The sequence below is a fragment of the Solanum tuberosum genome, unplaced genomic scaffold, assembly GCF_000226075.1.
Source record: "Solanum tuberosum cultivar DM 1-3 516 R44 unplaced genomic scaffold, SolTub_3.0 scf00010, whole genome shotgun sequence".
Lineage (NCBI taxonomy): Eukaryota > Viridiplantae > Streptophyta > Magnoliopsida > Solanales > Solanaceae > Solanum > Solanum tuberosum.
Window position 1 is genome coordinate 605,644 of NW_006238936.1, and position 16,568 is coordinate 622,211.

Sequence of the window (16,568 nt, forward strand, 5' to 3'; positions counted from 1 at the left end):
TTTAGTACCATTGACTAATGAGTAGAGTATGACAAAGTAATCTTATACAAAAACATATATATACTCTTATAGTATCATTGACTAATGAGTAAGGTGTAAACAAGATTCATTAATGATACCACAAAAATATATGTATACTCTTAGGGGTTGTTTGGTAGAGTTGCCAAACAGTTGTCATTCGCCTCTCTCCCCAGCGAATCTCGCTCGCCACTCTCCCAGATCTCGCTCGCCTCTCTCACTTTATACAAACACAAATGTATAAATTGCGTTTATGTTTGTATAAAGCGAGAGAAAACTGTGAGAGAGAGAGAGAGAGAGAGAGAGAGAGAGAGAGAGAGAGAGAGAGAGAGAGAGAGAGAGAGAGAGAGAGAGAGAGAGAGAGAGAGAGAGAGAGAGAGAGAGAGAGAGAGAGAGAGAGAGAGAGAGAGAGAGAGAGAGAGAGAGAGAGAGAGAGAGAGAGAGAGAGAGAGAGAGAGAGAGAGAGAGAGAGAGAGAGAGAGAGAGAGAGAGAGAGAGAGAGAGAGAGATTTGATATATAAATATTTTATTTCGATTCAATTGTATACAAATTCAAAATTTATACAGACATACAAACACATAAAATTGAATTGAGAGGTTGTCAGCGATTCATATAGACGAGAGGCTGCCATCGATTTATACAAATGAGAGGCTGACAACGATTTATACAAATCTAATGCTCCATAGCAAACATAAAGTTTGCTATGAAGCACAATTATACAAACTATAATTATTGTATACAAATATGATTTTTATGTTTGCTAAACCTAAAATTTACTAAAAAAATCATAAGTTTAAATTTCAAGAGATGTCCTAAAAAAGAAAAAACTAAGGCAGATAGTATTATATTTGATATTGTATCAATAAGAGGATAGAAATATTTGAAAAATAATTATATGTGATCCCAATTATTTTTTTTAAGTATAAATTTTAGGAATCACATAGTTTTAATATGAAATTATAATTTATTCATATTTAGTTTGTAATTACATTAATCCCTGAAAAATTAAAACAAATCGAATACATAATATGTAGCTCGGATACATTATAAAATAAACTAGATACATAATATATAGCTCAGATACATTAAAAACTAGCTCAGGTACATTAAAAACTAGCTCGGATACATTAAAAACTAGCTCGGATACATTAAAAACTAGCTCGGATACATTAAAAACTAGCTCGGATACATTAAAAACTAGCTCGGATACATTAAAAACTAGCTCGGATACATTAAAAACTAGCTCGGATACATTAGATTTTAGAGGTTTTTAGAAATAGAAGGGAATATTAGAAATAAGGAAAATATAAGACGTGTATTTCAATAATTTTTCCTTCTTTGTAAATATTTCTTATGCGAGCAAAGTTATGAAGAGTTTATATTTCATGACTCACTATAAATATTATTTTAATTATATAATATATTTTTTAAAATAAAATGTCAATAGAAAATAATATATTTATATAAATATAAATCATACTAAGCAATGTGATAGACAAGATTCAGAAAATATTAAGAATAAATCAATCCCAAATTATTATTATTATAAGTAATCAGTTTTAAACCAACTGAGTCATCCTGAAACTCTCTCAAAGTTTAGCTTGATTTGTAAATTAGCAGAAAGAAAAATATTGGGATATTTTTATTTTTTAGTAGAGAGAGAATTTCAAGTAACATCACAGAAACTTCTACATATATATTTATTATTAAATAATTACACTACTTAAGTATTATTTTCTTAATTGGAATTGTCCAAAAAATCGAGGAATTTACTCTTTCTTCTCTATTCCACCGCAACAAACCTTATTCATTGCAGTTGCAGAGAGAGAGAAGAGAGAGAGAGAGAGATCGAAGATGTACGGATTCACGAGTTTGAGCACGGAGAGTGATGGAGGAATCAAAGGTGATATAGAGGAAGGAACCTTGTATCCAGGTCTTGGATATGGAGAGAATCAATTGCGTTGGGGTTTTATCCGTAAAGTTTATGGGATTCTCGCTGCTCAGATCCTTCTCACCACCCTTGTATCCGCCGTTACTGTACTTTATACGCCGATCAACGATCTCCTTCGTGGAAGTCCTGGCCTTCTTCTCCTCCTCGTTTTCCTTCCTTTCGTTCGTAAGTAAACCTAGATCTGTTCATTTTTCGGTAATTTATTGCTTTGTGTATGTCCTGTATTTATTGGTCGCCGATCTGATTTCTGAATAGTTGACTTCTTAGACGTATAATGACCTGAAATTTGATATTTTTTTCCGTGATTTTGTATTGTGGATATTCATCTTTGTTTATTAATGCGTTGAATTGAGCGTATAAAGTTTATTTATGCTACAACTAGAGCGGAATTTGAGATCTATCGTTTCACCTTAGAATCATTTCTTTTGTGTATGTATTTTGATTAATGGGAATTGTGCAATCTATTAGGGGGTTATTTTAGCTTCGCTTTATGTTCTATACATGGACAAGTTGACCTGGGCAGGTATGGAGCCAGGTAGGGTCGAAGGGTTCATCTGAACCCCCTTGGAGGAAAATTTCATTGCTTATACATGGTTAAATAAAATTATTTTATAAACATATAGTAGACGTTGAATCCAGGTAGAGTTATGATCTTTTTGGCTTTTGTTCTCTTGTGCATTAACTGTTGATATCTGTATTCTGAATTGTTGGATTTGTAGGTTACTCTTCACGTGGTGTTCAGTCAACGATACAATCTCAAATTTTGAGATTTTTGTGTTTTGTGTTGTAGTTGCGGCCAGCGTAATTTCAGTTTTGTTAGTAAATCTGCCACTGCATTGATCAGCTCTAATGATTGTGTTTGCACAGATGGTGCAGCAATATTTTTCTCCTTTATGAATTGTATATAATACTATTTTCTAATTAGCTGAGACAAGGGAGGAAACTTGAGGTTACTGGATTATGGTGATTGGTTTGGTGTTTAATAGTGTATGCAGATCTGTTTGGAACTGCAGTACAAATTTGCAGTTAATGCATGGGTTTGATGCTTCTGGATTTGCTCTTATCAAATTGTCCAAAAGTTTATCGACCTGTTTGCACTTTCCTTTCCCTTTGTCGAAGTTAGACCAGTAATAATTTGTTTGTGTGCAGTGCTGTGGCCCTTACACATATATCAGCAGAAGCATCCTTTGAATTTTATTTTCCTTGGCCTCTTCACTGCTTCATTGAGTCTCACGGTGGGTGTGACCTGTGCTAATACTGATGGTGAGTAGTTTCTCTGCTTTATGAAGCTTTCTATTTTGGCGTTTGTGGAATATCTTTATACTTTGACAGCTTGGACGATTTACTCATAGTCATTTGCTTCGAAATTACAGGAAGAATTGTGCTTGAAGCCTTGCTCTTGACATCAGCTGTAGTTTCAGCTCTGACCGGTTACACATTCTGGGCTTCTAAGAAGGGCAAGGACTTCAGCTTCCTGGGTCCAATACTCTTTACTAGCCTCTTTGTACTTATCCTGACTGGATTTATGCAGGTTGGTGTGACCTTTCTTCTGCTCGTCACCTTGTCCCAATTCAAGAAAATAGAATTTTTGTATGACCTATTTTGTAGCTCTGACTTATGAGACTTTGTCCATTTGCAGATGTTCTTCCCTCTCGGATCTACAACTAGTGCTGTTTACAGTGCAATGAGTGCTATAATTTTCTGCGGATACATTATATATGACACAGACAACCTGATTAAGAGGTTTACATATGATGAATACATCTGGGCATCTGTCACTCTGTACCTGGATGTTCTGAACCTGTTCTTGACCATCCTGCGCATTCTGAGGCAGGGAGACAACTAAGTGTGTGGGCAATGTAACCTGATGTGCGTGTGATTGGAATATTTTTAAGATTTTTGCTTTGTTTGTCCATTAGTATGGCAGAAACATGGTTCTATCGATAGATATCTTTGCTATCTCCCTACTGGTATATTACTTGTAAGTAGCGCTTAAGTTCCAGTGTTTTGATAATGTCAAGGCTAATTACCTGGAAATTCCATAATAAGTGTCATTGATGTTTACTGTAATCGACTCTGAGAAATGGGTCAGCATTTACTGGCCTGACAGAGAGCTCAAACATAGCAATATATTCTTTAGCTTTGAATGCGTTGTGTACCCTATTCCTTCATGCTAAAAAGTTACATGATAGTGTAATTAAAATATTAAGGAGCCAGTTGCCTATGCACATGTTGACTGTCTAATAGCACTCACTTTGGTTATCCCCTTATTCTTGTCTCCAACTTGTTTGCCACCTATGATTTTTGGCTAAGAGTGTTCACATTCACCTTAGGTAAAGAATATGTCTCTCAAATGAAGGATAATTTATAACTCGTCCTGTAACTAAAGCTACTCTAAGCAAGAGATCCCTCAAACCATGGAGCTGAGTTTATCCCACACTTCCAAACCTCAAGAAGTAAACTTTTTCCACACTATAAAGTGGAGTGGCATGATCAATGAGAACTCATAAGCGGATCCCAACTTGCTTGGGATAGAGACGTAAATGTGCTATACAGGTTTTCATCCACAGTGCACCACAATGACAATTGACAAGGCACGATCATTTCGCATAAAAGTAAATCTAAGGAGTAGGTAGGTAGCACATCTTGAGACAAAGTTGACATATGAAAGGGACTCAGGACCATGTAAGCAACTAAATATCAAACAAACAATTCGAATTAATTGATACTGATAAAAAATAAGATTCCTAGAGCAAAGGTACAGTTCAGGAATTGCCCAAGGGCCATTAAATACATAGATTCCTAGAGGAAAGGTACTGATCAAAAATAAGATGGACATAATTGCAGGAGAATATATTTTGTTTTGAGCACCAAGCGAATTTTGAGATTCAAAAGCGCCAAACACATGGAAGTTCACATTTGAAATTCGGTGTACGATGCAGATAGATCTCAGATCACAATACAAATTTAGTGTCAACATCGAAAATAGACCAAAGTAGCAGTTGGATACAGTTCTCTTAAATTCCAAAAAATAGAAATGATATATACATTATTCTTATAAAGTGCCATCAAATAAAATCCAGAATAACTACTGCTGCATCTCTTTCGAATACTTGGAAAGTAAAACTATAATAGTAGCCGAGAGCAAGTAAACAACTTTAGAAGCACAATGAGCATACTATCATGATTTGGCAGCTTCTTCATCATCATCCTCACTATCCCATGATAACTCTTCCTCGTGTGCGTCCTCCGCAGCACTCAAACGTTTCCTCAAATCAGCTTTATTCGGGCTCATTCTCTCGGGCACCTTGATCTCATCACCACTTGCAATATCTTCAATCTCATCCCACCCAAGGTCATCTCCCTCGTGCGAAGACACTTGGCTGGAAATAACTGAAAAATCACTGTTATCATTCTTACCTTCTGAACTCCCCTTATCATCAACCCTCCCTGCCAAAATTCCTTTCTCATCCCCACCATCACTTGTTGTCTCCAAAGCTGTTTCTTTCTCGTCTTCTCTACTTACCAAACTCCTAGCCCTGTCATCAACCTGTAAACTATCTATTTTCTTCTCAACTTCTTCTTTTGCTACATTTTCACTTGCAACATGGTTGCTCCTTTCCGTATCCTCATTATCTTCATCGTCAACATCCCAACTCAATTCCTCTTCTTCATCACCCGAGATCGCCCTCTTCACAAGCTTTGCCCTTGCTTCATCAGCTTTCCTTATTCTATAAACCTTGTAAAAATACCTACTCCAGAAAGTTTCTTGATCAACCATACTCGGAACCACCTCGCTATAAATCTCATTTATTACACCATTTTCCTTCATCAAACCCTCAATTTCCCCATTCATCTCCTCTAATACAAATCCCAATTTCCATTCATTATAATCAATCATATCCTCTGGTTCATCGCAATACGTTTTCGCATCACACTGGGTCGCTCGAATTGTTGCATCAATTCTACTATAAGGTTTGACATTCAAGTTTAAATTTTGCTCTAAACTACTTCTCCCTAAACTCCTACTGCTATTTTCAGATAATTCACTGTCAGAATCATTATCAAGGATCGACTCCTTACCATGAGCAATAATCTCCGATACAGTGGAGCCGATATTATCAATAGCTTGTCCAACCGATTCTAGCGATTCCTGTGCAACGGCGGCGCCTGATTCAAACCTAGCCGGCAAGTCCTTAACCGCTCGGCTAGCTACTTCACGGATTGTAGCGGTTTCAATTTTCAACCCGGAGCTGAATTCCTCGAAATCGCGGCGGTAGTTTTGAACAACGGATTCCGATTTCGATGCTATGGTTCTGAACAAAGTTGAACCGAAAGTCCATGCGTTCGTTATGGCTGGAACATCATGGTTAGGGTTAGGGTTTGGAGATTCTGGTTGAGATTGAGAATATGATGGAGAAGTAGGGGCATCATCGGTATCGGAAAATTCTGGATCGTCGGCGAATACAGATTTGAAGAAATCCATGAGGAGAGAAATGGAAAAAGTTGAGTGCGATTTGATTTTATATTGCTGATGGATAAACGCTGTAGGGCCTATACCTTCGCCGGAAAATTCTCAACGGCGGCGGAGACGTACAGGAGATAATCTCCGATGGATTTATTTTTATTAAATAGACGGAAGATACAATTAAATCATTTCTAAAAATATAATAAGGAAATACTCCACCGACAAATTTAAACATTTATTTTTTGGATTGTAGTTTGAAAAAATCTAGAGTCAATTGATATATATAGCATGCATAATTAGTTTAAATTTTTAGTGAATTAGTAAAATAGTAAATGAGTTAGGTATATATAGTATGCATAATTAGTTTATAATTATAGCGAATAGTAAAATAGTAAAATCCAATTTGGCATTTGGCACGAGCAAAACTGATATTACGGAATAATGAAAGGAGAATGTTTATAGTTCAAAATTGATAAAAATATTTGCTTTTTAAAGGTTGAAGAAGAAAAATAATTTTCATCAATTTTACCAATTAAGTGTATGTGTTCTGCGCGAATAATATAGCATATATAAAAAGAATAAATTGTTGTAGGTATGTAATTAAGTTCAAAATTTTAAAAGAGTAACATAAAAATTTTAAGATAAAAAATGTATTTAAAAAGGAACATGATAATTCACCATCACACATTATATTGAAGAACAATAATATAAGACAACTACTTATAACAAATTAACAATAACATAATCTTTTATGATAAAGCATAACATTATAGGTAATATATATAAATTGATATACTTACCTTATATTTAACTCTTTTGTCTAATCTGACTTTTGTTAATAATAGTGTCTCATAAAAAATGTTGATAAAGAATAACATTATTTAGAACAATTGGAAATAAAAATGATAGAATATAAAGAAACATATTATTATTTCACTGATTTTTTGGTATCTTTTATGATAGAGCATAACCTTTATGTTTTTAAATAACTAGTTAAGTGTATGTATTTTTCACGTATTTATTGTGTTAATTAATAATAAATGTATATAAAAGATAATTTATTGTGTTTAGGTTATATTATTAAGTACAATTTTTTTAAAAAAATAACATAAAAATTTTAAGATAAAAATTTCAAACATGATAACTCACCGTCACAAAACAATTAAGGAGCAAAATTAAATATAGTGAACAAATTTTCATCGTTGATATCAAAAGTCAAAATTATATTAATATTGATATACGAAAACACACTCAAAAATATAATGCAAAGAAAAAATGAACTAATATATATATATATATATATGAGCATGATAACAAAATTAACAATAACATGAAGAGTTATGGCAAAACAAAAAAAAAAGGTCAACTTGAAAGTTTACCTATTGGAAAAAGCAAATATTGAAAAAAAGACCAATTGAGACTTGAGAGAATAGTATCTCCCTGAGTAGAATTCTTAAACGATTACATTGAAGTATTATTTTATTATTTGTTGAAATAAAAATATTTCAATTTATAGAAATTCAAAAAAAAATCTCCGAAAAATAATTAACTAAATATGGAAGAGATTATTTTCTTCAAGAAATTTTTTCCAGCAAAATAAAATAATCTAATTATGATTTTTTTAAACAAAAAAAAAACTCCTAAACTTGGAAAAAAAGAAGTCAAGAACTCCTAAACCAAAATTTTTTAATACAAAAATTCAATAATTGCATCGACAAAAGTAAATCTTTTTTTTTTGTTGGTGTGATTAGAGGCCTCACTTATCATTCATAGTGGATATGGTCACAACTTTACTTTATAATTAAAAATGCTATTTTATAAAGAGAAAATAACCAATGTATCATTACTTTGTTGGTGGATGGCCAAAACATGCCACATTCACACAATGAACCAACTAAAACAATGGTAAAGAGGAAATGTATACTAAAATAGATCCCATTAATTATCTTTAAGAAGATTTTTAGTTTTGTATTAGTTGCAAATGGACAAATAGGTAAAGAGGAACAAAACTTTATGTGACAAATTACCTTTTCTCATTTGTCCCTCTTTCTTCTCTTTATTTACGAGACTTTTCTCATTTCAACCCCTTTATCACCTCTACGTCTAGGGGTGGGGGAATAAGGCTTAGCTCTATGAGTCACTGAAACGATAGTAGGAGTGCCCTTTTTCTATCAATAGAGGGAGCAAAAAACAGGTAGGTCTTGGTACTTTTTTTAGGGAAGATCCCTCTTGCTATACCTCTCGGTCACGGAAAACGTCTTAGGCCAGCATGAAGAAAGGGCAAGAAAGAAAGTGAGGATACTGGATACCACTAGGACAAAGAAGAAGATTGATAAACAGCAGAAATATAAGACTAGTCTCAGTCCATGAACATTTGATAATCTTTTCATCTATAAAGGTTGATTTTTCTCATAAGTCAATAGACTGCACAAAAAGTTTCCACTGAATAGCTTATATTTAAGAAAATAGGTTTGATCATAAGTAAGTACATGACATTTCTTTCTAGACTAGGGAGATGATGTTATAGCAAGCAGCACCCTCACAGAGACATTTCCTTTAACTTCAAAGAATGAGAATGAATCACAAAAAAGCAAAAAAAGGTAATATACTTAAGATTCCAAGTTAGCCAACCGAGACACCTTTTCTATTTCCTTCATAATCAGCTCCTTTTCTTCTTCAAATTGATCGTCTTCACCACCTGTGATAATGGAATAATTCAGAGAACTGATAAACATACTGATGCTAAATCTCAAGAGCAATTGTACCCTATATGCTTAAATTAAATGTATTACCTTTTCCAAGGTTGTTTAACAATGCCAATAACCCTTCATGGTTCTTTGCCAATATAAGTTTTATTTCTCGAGGCTTGTTTGGATTTGCAACAAACACCTGCAAGAGAATTGTATAGGCATGAGGACTGCATATACCTTAAATCTGTATGTGCAAACAGGACATAAAAGAGCAGCCAGCCAGGTGCATTAAGCTTTTGCTATATGTGAGTTAAAGAGAAGGCCGGACCACAGACATATGGATGCTTAATTACTGAAAGGAGAGAGAGATCATGAACACTTCGGATATCTTATTATAGCATGAACATTAATGGAATCAAATTCAATGAGGATCGACACTGCCACAAAATCCTCGAGAATTTGCAACCTCCCCATTGGATTTCTGAAACGTGTGTCCCAAATAGCAAATTCTTGAATTTGACTGTCTTTCATTGTTGTTGACGTTTGATTGACACAAGTAAGAAAGATCATATTTGAAGCACTCTTCTACACATGATGAAATATTGATGAGTCTGCTTATGTAACATGTAAGAGACAATAGAATTTCTGTATAGCAGGTGTGCCAAAATCATGGCTAAAAGATATACTATGAAAACATCTGAGGGAAAAAGGACTTTCGGGTTCTAGGTTATGAGAGTAATGCAACTATTAATCATCCGAGTCCATTTTGAGGTATTTAGAGATCTACACAACTATGAGCTAAGTAATCTGCTTAGATCTTTCGCTACAAGTGGCACATGCTACATGAGATATTACTATGCAGATTTTCTGGTGATTCCATATGCAGAAAAAAGTTTCAGATTTTCAAGTTGGTAATTCCCACAGTTAGCAAAATGATACCTTCCTCCCCTTTCCCCTCTTATCAGAAAGCAGGATATCTAGAGGTAAGACAATATTATCACCTTGAAAATATGGAAAGCAGAGATTTGGATGTTTTTGCTCGAGTCCTGCATGTGAAGAAAAATAAAATCATTTTTATATTGAACGAGAAAAAGAGAAACAAAACTATAAATCTCCACCCAAGTCCAACTAAAGCAAGTATAATGCATGAGGAAGTCCTGAGATGCAATCTGAGACCACTCTTAACACTCCAAAAAATTCATATTGTCCCCTGAATCTTTTCCAGATAAGTACAGAACTGAGAATGGACTATGGAGTCACCTAGTGTTCCTTCATCAAGTACTGTCAACTACATACTTCTGCTGAAAGAGTCTGAGCATCCTACCCTTCTGGATGTCTTTCTATACCAAATGGGAGATAATGCATAACTTAACACCATCCTACACGTGTAACCCAATTTTGTGGTACATAAACTAATACCACTTACATTTGAGAATGGACCTCTCAAAGGTTGTTGATACAACCAGGGATCGTCACACCCCAAAAGCTAGCTACTGAGGTGGGAGAGCCCAATGCTATATAAGCCCCACATCAGCTACTCATTAAACCAATGTGGGACTCAAGTCCCATACCTTGTAATAGGATCATAACAAACCACTACGCTCCGTATCTATAGTCCTTGACGGTTGTGCGCTAGACCATTTCTTGCCCCAGGACAACACTGCAGTACCGGTGTTACCATCCAAGGCACGACATGCACGAAGGGCGTTGGGTAGCTCTGATACCATTGGTATGACCCATGGAGAACCACACCCCAAAAGCTAGTTAAGGGACTTGAGTCCCGCATTGGTTTAATGGGGAGCTGATGTGGGGCTTATGTAGCCTTGGGATCTCCCACCTCAATAGCTAGCTTTTATGGTGTGGTTCTCCTGGATTGTATCAGTTGCTATGGCCCATGTGAAGAATTTGAGCAGTCAATTCAAAACCTTAAGAGGCAAGGTGGAGGTATAGATCTTTACAAACCCCTTTAGATGCCATTTTATACCGATGTGGCACACTATGTAACTCAACAGTTCCAAAACTCACATACCAGTTATCCTCACCAATGAAACATTACTATGATAGAGCAAGCGAGAGACAACATGGAATACCTTCAGTAGATTCATCATAACTTTCAAATGGCTGACTTCTGCTATATAACGCTTCATAATAAGGGAGTTGGGAGGCTCCAGTAGAAATTCTGAGAGAAGCTAAACTTCATGAAACATTTATCAGCAGCGGAAGAGCCATAAGAACAATCAAAAGAAAGGACTATTAACAAGGGAACTAACCTTCAGAGATTGCCTTCTTGTCACGTAATTAGGAGAAGTTAAGAGTTTTTCATATTGCTCGAAGAACTGGAAGTAAAAGTCAATAGGTATCAAGAACAAAACTAACGTAAGACTGATCAGTGGATAAATAATGGTGACAATTCAGATGTGACAAACCTCACTATAGTTATTAGTCAGGTATTGAGACACAGCAGATTCATGTTTGGTGAGTAAATCCTGCAGAATTTCAAGATATGTTAAAAGCAGCATTCACAGAGAATGGTGCATAGCAAGCACAATCTTGAACTTCAAAAAATATGACCTTAAAGGTAGAAAATGCATCAGAAGCAACATCGAAGTTCGGCAACTCCACGAACTTGAAGAACAATCCAAAGCTGGGAGACTCTAAGATGTATCTAAAATAAGGTTCATAAAACTCATAAGAAAAATATAATCGGGGACGGGCTTGGGGTGTAAAATACCAGATTCTTCAAGAAGTTGAGTAAATTTTGAGAATCTGGACCTAAAAGGTGAATCTATTCCAAGAAATAAAGTAACAATGAAAGACCTTGGCTAAACAATGGCAAAAATGAAAGAAGTTTCAAAAATCTGAAGAATCTGATAGTGACAAAGAAGCTTTAAACACAATCAGGGTTAGGGAAGTGTGAATATCTTACTTTGCAAGGCTTGGCAACTTTATGCATTCCCTAAGCATACCTCCGCAATGCGTAGCAATTTCCTTGTTGTCATAGCTGCCCGTGAAATCAGAATGTCTTAGTACCATGAACGTTAATACTATTCAGTGACAATATTTCACAACAAACTGTAGCTTATGTTTATTATATAAATTAGAAGGTTATCAAGAGTTACCTAACAAATAGAAGTTAAAAGGTTACTGAGAGCAGAACAGGAGGAACGGAGATGCTGGAGAGAGTTCTTTTTCAAGAACAGATCATAGGGTGTTCACGTGTAAGCCAAATAAGGAACTTCTGACAGTGAAAGAATGTTATCCAAATCTAACTTGCCTGGATTCTATAAATACCAGTTGTTCAGGAATATTTTCAGTATATATTTGGTCATTATAGTTTGAGATCTTAAGTATACTTGCCTTACCTTTCAATAGAACCCAACTCTTAAAGGATAAGGGTTGATAATTCTTTTTTTTTTTTTTTTTTTGAAATAGGAGGGTTGATAATTCTTTTAATGAATCCTATTTGCTCAACTTTCATCTTCTTTGAAGACCTTCTAGTGCCATGGTATTTTATATTTGTTTACAGGTGTTTAATCTGAATTGATAATTTTCTTGTTCTCACACAGACTCCCTAGTTTAGCTGCTAAGAAAGCTAAAGATGCCACCAGAACACGTCAAAGGGAGATTTCGTAAAACAACTAAGAAAACCGAAACAAAAGGAAGAAAGAAATGTTATTGCTAGAGGAAAAGAACCTCTAATATCAGATGTCATATTTATTGTCAAAACAGGATAGATATGGTAAGGCCTTGTTATAAAGGATTCATGATACAAGTGTCGGTGGGGGACCAGCAGCTTAGTGTTGATATATCATATATGACAATTGAAAACTTTTAAATTTCAAATACTAAATGGCCATATAAATGAGATGTAACAAACTAATTGAAAGGAAATGAACAAAGTGATATTAAATGGAATGAGCTTTTTATCCCACTGAAAGACAATAGATTGTTTTCTGGTATGCTAATTCAGAAGTAGGAGCGTGAAAAAGACAATTTTAAGAGAGAGTTCTTCACTCTAAGAATATATATAACATGTGGAACCAACGAAGTATTATATGTTTGAAATGACTTTCCCTATCTGCATATGGAAAGACAATTACTTCCCCTAATCCTATATAATCACATAATTCAATCAGTCAGGATGGACTAACAATACTATCATCTGTTAAAGGAAACAGTAGTGCTAAGTTTTTACAGGTCTCCAGCACTTTCACCACCACCAGCCAGGGGGTTACCAAAATGGAAACACATACTACGGAGTCATCTTTACAACTAGAGAAATTGTTCTAAAAATAATTTCAATTATCTTCAAATCATGGTGGTTCTACCCTCTTCAGATGTGCATGCACAAAAAATTAGACTTGCTTACCAAACAACTAGGAAGTCCAGCAATTCCAAATGATTTTCCATGTATTGCACGCAACAATATGTGGAGTCAACTTTTTGCTTCAACATAATAGACCAACAATGGACCAAATTTTTTCTAGCCTAAGCAAAAGTCATAATAATTAGTCATAGAATCTAAAACTAAATACAGTGTATTAAGTTTGATGAAAGATTGAATATCCTTTCAGATAAGATATAAAAACATACTTCCCATCCCAATATAAGTAATTTGTGAATGAAGAGTGCAATAACATCTTCATTACAAACTTCAAGTGTTAGTTGTGCAACTTGATCTGGATTCGGCTCAACTTCTCCATCTCCAGCGAGCATAACTTTCATTGCCACAATATTTTTCTCAACTTCTTCCATAGCCTGTAAGAAAGGGATATTTGAAAAAAACACTGTCATCCTTTGGAACAGATTCTAATGAACAAAAAAAAAAGCAAGCAAGGAAAGATAGTTACCCTGTTAAGCCTTATTCTTAGTTTCGGTAAAGATATGGCACATGGGCCTAACTCAACCCCAAAACTAGCTCATGAGTGGAGGTTTGTCCAAGTCCATGTAAGGAAACCAATTTCTCATCCCTCTACCGATGTGTGACTTCTTAACACTCCCCACACGCACAGACCTCAAATGGAGCGTGAACACTTATAAATGGGGCCTCAACAATGGTGAACAACAAATTGGAATGAGTCTGGCCCTAATACTTAATACCATGTAAAGATATGGTACCTGGGCCTAACTCAACCTCAAAAGCTAGCTCATGAGGGAAGATTTGTCCAAGTCCATATAAGAAGACCAATTTCCCACCCCTCTACCCATCCGGACTTCTTAACAGGTTCCAATGTTTAGGGACAGAAATGATTTTTTTCAACTTAGACAACGCTGATTAAAAAAAGAATATAAAAAGAAACAAACAGATATGAAAGCTATAATTGTAAATCATGATCGAATCTATGGAAGCATTGCTTTATGCATTCCTCTTTAGTCTCGACTCTGGGGATAATTTTGTTTGCTATCTTTTTTAGAGAACTGCCTAAAGTTGAAACTAAAAAGAACTAAAAAGGTGAAATAATTTTTCATTATCTCAGTTACTGTACTTGCTCTCTTAACCAACATATTCATAGAAGAAAAACTGCTCCCTTTGTCCAGATTTTTGCTATTAATTCTATTTTATGATGAAAGATAGTAATGTGTAGCAGTGCAGTTAACTTTACTTAACCCTTGTCTAGTAATCTACATTAAATCCTCCGGTTCCTCCACTCTCCATTAGTCCATATCACAGTTTCCAACTATCCAAATCATTCGTTTAACTAAGCTGAGCCTTGCTTGAACAAGTGGAAAGCATCTAATTAAGTTTTTATAATAGAAATTCTTATAATCCAACCGATAACAGTTACCAAAAACACTTCCTTCTTAGCACCCAAATCCATAACAAAATAGCAATTTCAGTTCAGTCCCAAAACCATCGATCAATTGTAATGCTCATTTCCTTCTAAAACAATTAGAAATTTAAACCAGCATTAACTAGTTCTCCACTCAATCACTTCTACTTATTTCACACCTATGAATTATGATCACTAAACTACATAACCACACGCCCACAAGGAGAAAAGTAGAACTCCCCATCCCTGCTATTCAGAAATAAATTAAAGATCAAACCATAAGCTCATTTCCATTTTCTTTTTTCTTTGTCTTGATTCTTAAGCAGGTTGGTAGTGCTTATATACAGCTGATCAATCTTACTAATAATCTAGTCGATACCCTTCATTCTTTTTTTCGACAAATTCAATAAAGCTTGTATCTTTTCCCAAAAGAAACACTAACCCACAAGAACCAGTTCCCTAAACAATATGCCAAATCAGGTAAAACAAGAAAAAAAATACGGTTGGTAGATTTTCTTTCTTAGAAAAAAAACAAAACAAACCCAGAAAACTCGGTTCCGTAAAGAATATGAAAAATCATAAAATAGAGGTAAAGAATCAAATGGGTCCAAGAAAAGAACCTTCTCGAGGGCTTTAACTTCAGCAACAGTTATGGAATCAAGGGCATTAAAACTATCTTTGACTGTTTTAGCGAGTTCTGATGGAGTTTTAGGCCTTGAAGCCTTGAAGAAAGAGAAAGACATTGTCAACCAATTTCGATCAAACAACAATGCCCACTTTGGATTTGATCAAAAACCACAACCAAAACCCCTCTCTCTCTCTCTCTTTCTCTCTGGATTTTATATATACCTACTCAGGATTGGTTAGGTTGTTTAAACAATGAATAATAATGGAAAGATTGTAATGTGGTGATTAATAATGAGGGTATGAAAAAGGGGAAATTTCAAAAATTATAAGATTTTTAGTCTAAAATACAATATGATATTCTAATATTATAATAATATACAAAAGCTTTTCATATATTTTTTATAAAAGTATTTAGAGCAAATGGTCTAAAACCCCCCCCCAATCTATACCCGAAATCCCAACTACACACTCCAACTTTACAGGTGTCCTATTACGCACCTGAACTTTTTATTTCTCTATTTTATACGCACCTAAGTGCTGACCTCAACACATAAACCAAATAATTAGGTCTGCGTGATTCCACGCGCTAGGTCCCCCGCCTCTTCAACTCCCATTTCTTATTTTTCCCCCATTTCCCTCCTAAAACGTAAAAGAAAAAAAAATCCTCCTTTCTCATTTTCAATCCTTCTCCATTAGCAATGCGCTCTGTAACGAAGAATGCAAGTTGACAGTTCCACCGGAATGGCCGTAGCGCCGCCGGCGATGGTCAGACGACTTTCAGACTAATGCGAAAATATACCCATGGAGGAGACGGATCTTCTCCAACAAGAATCACCTTCAAATTCCAACCGCAGCTCCTCGAATTTGAATTACAATCCACCGATCACTGTTCATCTTTTGGAGGAGGAGTTAAAGTGGGCGCAAGAAATTATTTCCCTAGCCAAATCTGGAGTGATTCAGATCGTTCCAATTGATGGAATGGAATCTACACCTCAAGATCTACCTAATACTACAAAATCACAACATTCTATCTTACCGTTTG

General features: G+C 35.1%; 3 protein-coding genes across 4 annotated transcripts; 1 reads left to right on the plus strand and 2 right to left on the minus strand.

The window, feature by feature from the left end:
* Positions 1-1,753: 1,753 nt before the first annotated feature.
* Positions 1,754-4,117, plus strand: LOC102605126 (BI1-like protein). The gene is made up of 4 exons (XM_006339363.2): positions 1,754-2,135; positions 3,120-3,233; positions 3,344-3,501; positions 3,610-4,117. Exons 1-4 carry the CDS (start codon positions 1,874-1,876, stop codon positions 3,814-3,816), a joined length of 741 nt encoding a protein of 246 aa, XP_006339425.1. The 5' UTR covers positions 1,754-1,873; the 3' UTR covers positions 3,817-4,117.
* An 807-nt stretch (positions 4,118-4,924) lies between these two features.
* LOC102605460 (BSD domain-containing protein 1-like) lies at positions 4,925-6,674 on the minus strand. The gene has a single exon (XM_006339364.2). It carries the CDS (start codon positions 6,454-6,456, stop codon positions 5,152-5,154), a length of 1,305 nt encoding a protein of 434 aa, XP_006339426.1. The 5' UTR covers positions 6,457-6,674; the 3' UTR covers positions 4,925-5,151.
* A 2,147-nt stretch (positions 6,675-8,821) lies between these two features.
* LOC102605802 (calcium-binding protein 39) lies at positions 8,822-15,790 on the minus strand. Of its 2 annotated transcripts, none has more exons than XM_006339365.2 (11): positions 15,520-15,790; positions 13,722-13,886; positions 13,498-13,616; positions 12,055-12,129; positions 11,700-11,793; positions 11,555-11,614; positions 11,399-11,464; positions 11,219-11,317; positions 10,130-10,174; positions 9,231-9,327; positions 8,822-9,136 (listed from the first exon to the last, which is right to left on the minus strand). In XM_006339365.2, the coding sequence occupies exons 1-11, from the start codon at positions 15,640-15,642 to the stop codon at positions 9,048-9,050; spliced, it is 1,032 nt and encodes a 343-aa protein (XP_006339427.1). In that variant the 5' UTR covers positions 15,643-15,790; the 3' UTR covers positions 8,822-9,047. The 2 variants fall into 2 exon arrangements, with proteins under 2 accessions (XP_006339427.1, XP_015166746.1); XM_015311260.1 differs by lacking the exon at positions 15,520-15,790 and adding an exon at positions 13,979-15,460.
* Between the last annotated feature and the right edge of the window lie 778 nt (positions 15,791-16,568).